General features: G+C 35.5%; 1 protein-coding gene across 1 annotated transcript; it reads left to right on the top strand.

The window, feature by feature from the left end:
• Positions 1–382: 382 nt before the first annotated feature.
• OCT59_018969 (uncharacterized protein) lies at positions 383–1,324 on the top strand (the record flags this gene model as incomplete). Its single annotated transcript, XM_066135724.1, has 1 exon — positions 383–1,324. The coding sequence occupies one exon, from the start codon at positions 383–385 to the stop codon at positions 1,322–1,324; it is 942 nt and encodes a 313-aa protein (XP_066004987.1).
• Between the last annotated feature and the right edge of the window lie 840 nt (positions 1,325–2,164).

Below are 2,164 nucleotides of genomic sequence, written 5' to 3'. Positions count from 1 at the left end.
GTTCCCCTCTTTGGGGTAAAATAATTAAAACAAATTTAAATATTTTTCTTCATCTTTATAGGGTTTCTTGGCAGTTACCTGAGACAAATTTTTCTCCTTCCTTTTATTTACTTTTGTTTAATATTATTTTATTTGATAATATTGAGTGGTTATGCATCTCGACAAAGGTTTACATGAAGAAGATTCTGACGATGACAAGGATGACCCTTGCCTTATCTTCTGGCTTATTTCTCTTCAAGTTCAATATAATAATGACCTTCCTTACGTCAGAAAATATCTTTTATTCCATAGAGCTCGTTATGAGCCCTTTATTAACACTCCTTTTTGGAATACTTAATCGTTACCTACTCGGAATTTTATTTCTGAAGTATATACTGAAAAAATGGATATTCAGTTTACTCTCTACGAAAGATCGACTTCTGATTATCCTGTTACACCAATCAGCCCATCTACAGCTCTTTTTGTTGATCACTCATTTGAGAGTCCCCTTCCTGCCAATCTGAGTTCCCATGATGTAAATCATTTGGATAGCTCCCTTGAAAATACGGGTTCTTCAGATAATTTTTTTGGTGATATTATTACTCCGACTATTAATTGGAATAATTATCTTGATCCCAATGTTAATGAAGATGAATTAATTGAGGATGACCTAAAAATGGATGAATTTTTGGACTCAGTGTATGCTGCATTTGGTCTTCCTTCGGTTTTATCAACTATTTCTTCTTCTTCTTTCTCGGTTTTAGTTTCTTATGATGATACGAGTTTGATATTTTTATCCGATTCGGATGATGAATTTTCAGATTCTGATGATGAATCTTCTTTCCTGCCTTTTGATGATGAAACTTTATTGTATTATGAAACTGAATGGATAGAGTTATTTTTCCGTTCAGTTTGTTTTTCCTTTATTCCGCTTTATTTACGGCCTCCCTTTATTAATTTGGATTTGACTGAAATCTCTTCGAAACAACTTCCTGCTTCTTTGCCTCCGCTCTCCTTCCTCGACTTAAGGGTCACTCATGGACGTTGGTTATTTTGGAAACTTTTTGTACGATTTTCAGGTTTTGGAGCGGTCTTAGTTCCTCCTTCTTTTTCGTCTGCAGATTTTAAATTTTATGATAGACTGTATCGTCTTCATCCTTCCATTTATGATCAAATAGCTCGCTTTACGTGTTTATTTGAAATATATGCTGGACTTTTTGTACTTACTTGCAGAATATGTGGTTTTCTGCACAGTATTTATATAGTGTCATTTTCTTTTAAAATTCTTTTTATAGCTAATATGCGTTACTCTTCCTTAGCCAATGTGCTTCCTTCCTCGCTATAAATTTGTGACTCTAGCCTTTCTAGGATTTTATTATCTGCTGGAGTCATTAGAGTAGTTGAACAGTCCTCGTTTGAACTTATATATTAGCCTTCGTTGTCGTGGGTTGAGATTGTTTAGACTTGGGTAGTTGACTTGAAATTTTGCTATTTGTGGTTTAAAGTTGGAGTATACAATTTAGGAATTTATAGTTTAGTTTTCTTCTCTATATGTACTTTTTTGTGCGACTATTTCATTTTTGTTTTTTCTTATGTTTGTTATCTCTTATATATTTTGAGTGCGCATAAAAATTAATAAACTTTAACTGTTAGTACTATCAAATATGAGTTGTAAGGGTTGATCACCCTATCTCAGTGGTATGTGACTGAGACCTTCATTAAGCCTGAGTATGGTGAAGTCACAGGTTCAATTCTGCCGATCACGGAAATAAAACGAATTTTACTGCAGACGCTACTACCAATAGCGTGAAGGTACAGGGATTAGTTGGATTGGATTGCATCTTAGTATATTAGTATGTACGGTAACGGCCGCATATTTCAACAAAGAGCCTCAATGTCCTTTCCACGTTTCCTAAGAGGTCATTGGTATGTTTGGAGTCCTGTCTTGATGGTCACTGCTTGCATACCATCGGAAAGGTGTCTTGTCTTGGTAGCCACTGGTAAGAACTATGCCACTGGGGGTGTGGCTAGCTTTACTGCGTGAAGTTAGTTGTGCTAGATGGGTACCTTAGATGGTAAAGTCAGGTTGCAATGTCTTTATGGTAGTTTACTTTCTAATAGGTTTAGATCAGCCTGTATGTTCCTGAACAGATGGTATTGGGATAAGGTATGGGGTTCGATTCCC

Source organism: Rhizophagus irregularis, chromosome 28 (genome assembly GCF_026210795.1).
Source record: "Rhizophagus irregularis chromosome 28, complete sequence".
In the NCBI taxonomy this organism is placed as follows: Eukaryota; Fungi; Glomeromycota; class Glomeromycetes; order Glomerales; family Glomeraceae; genus Rhizophagus; species Rhizophagus irregularis.
This window is presented reverse-complemented; position numbering and strand designations above follow the sequence as displayed.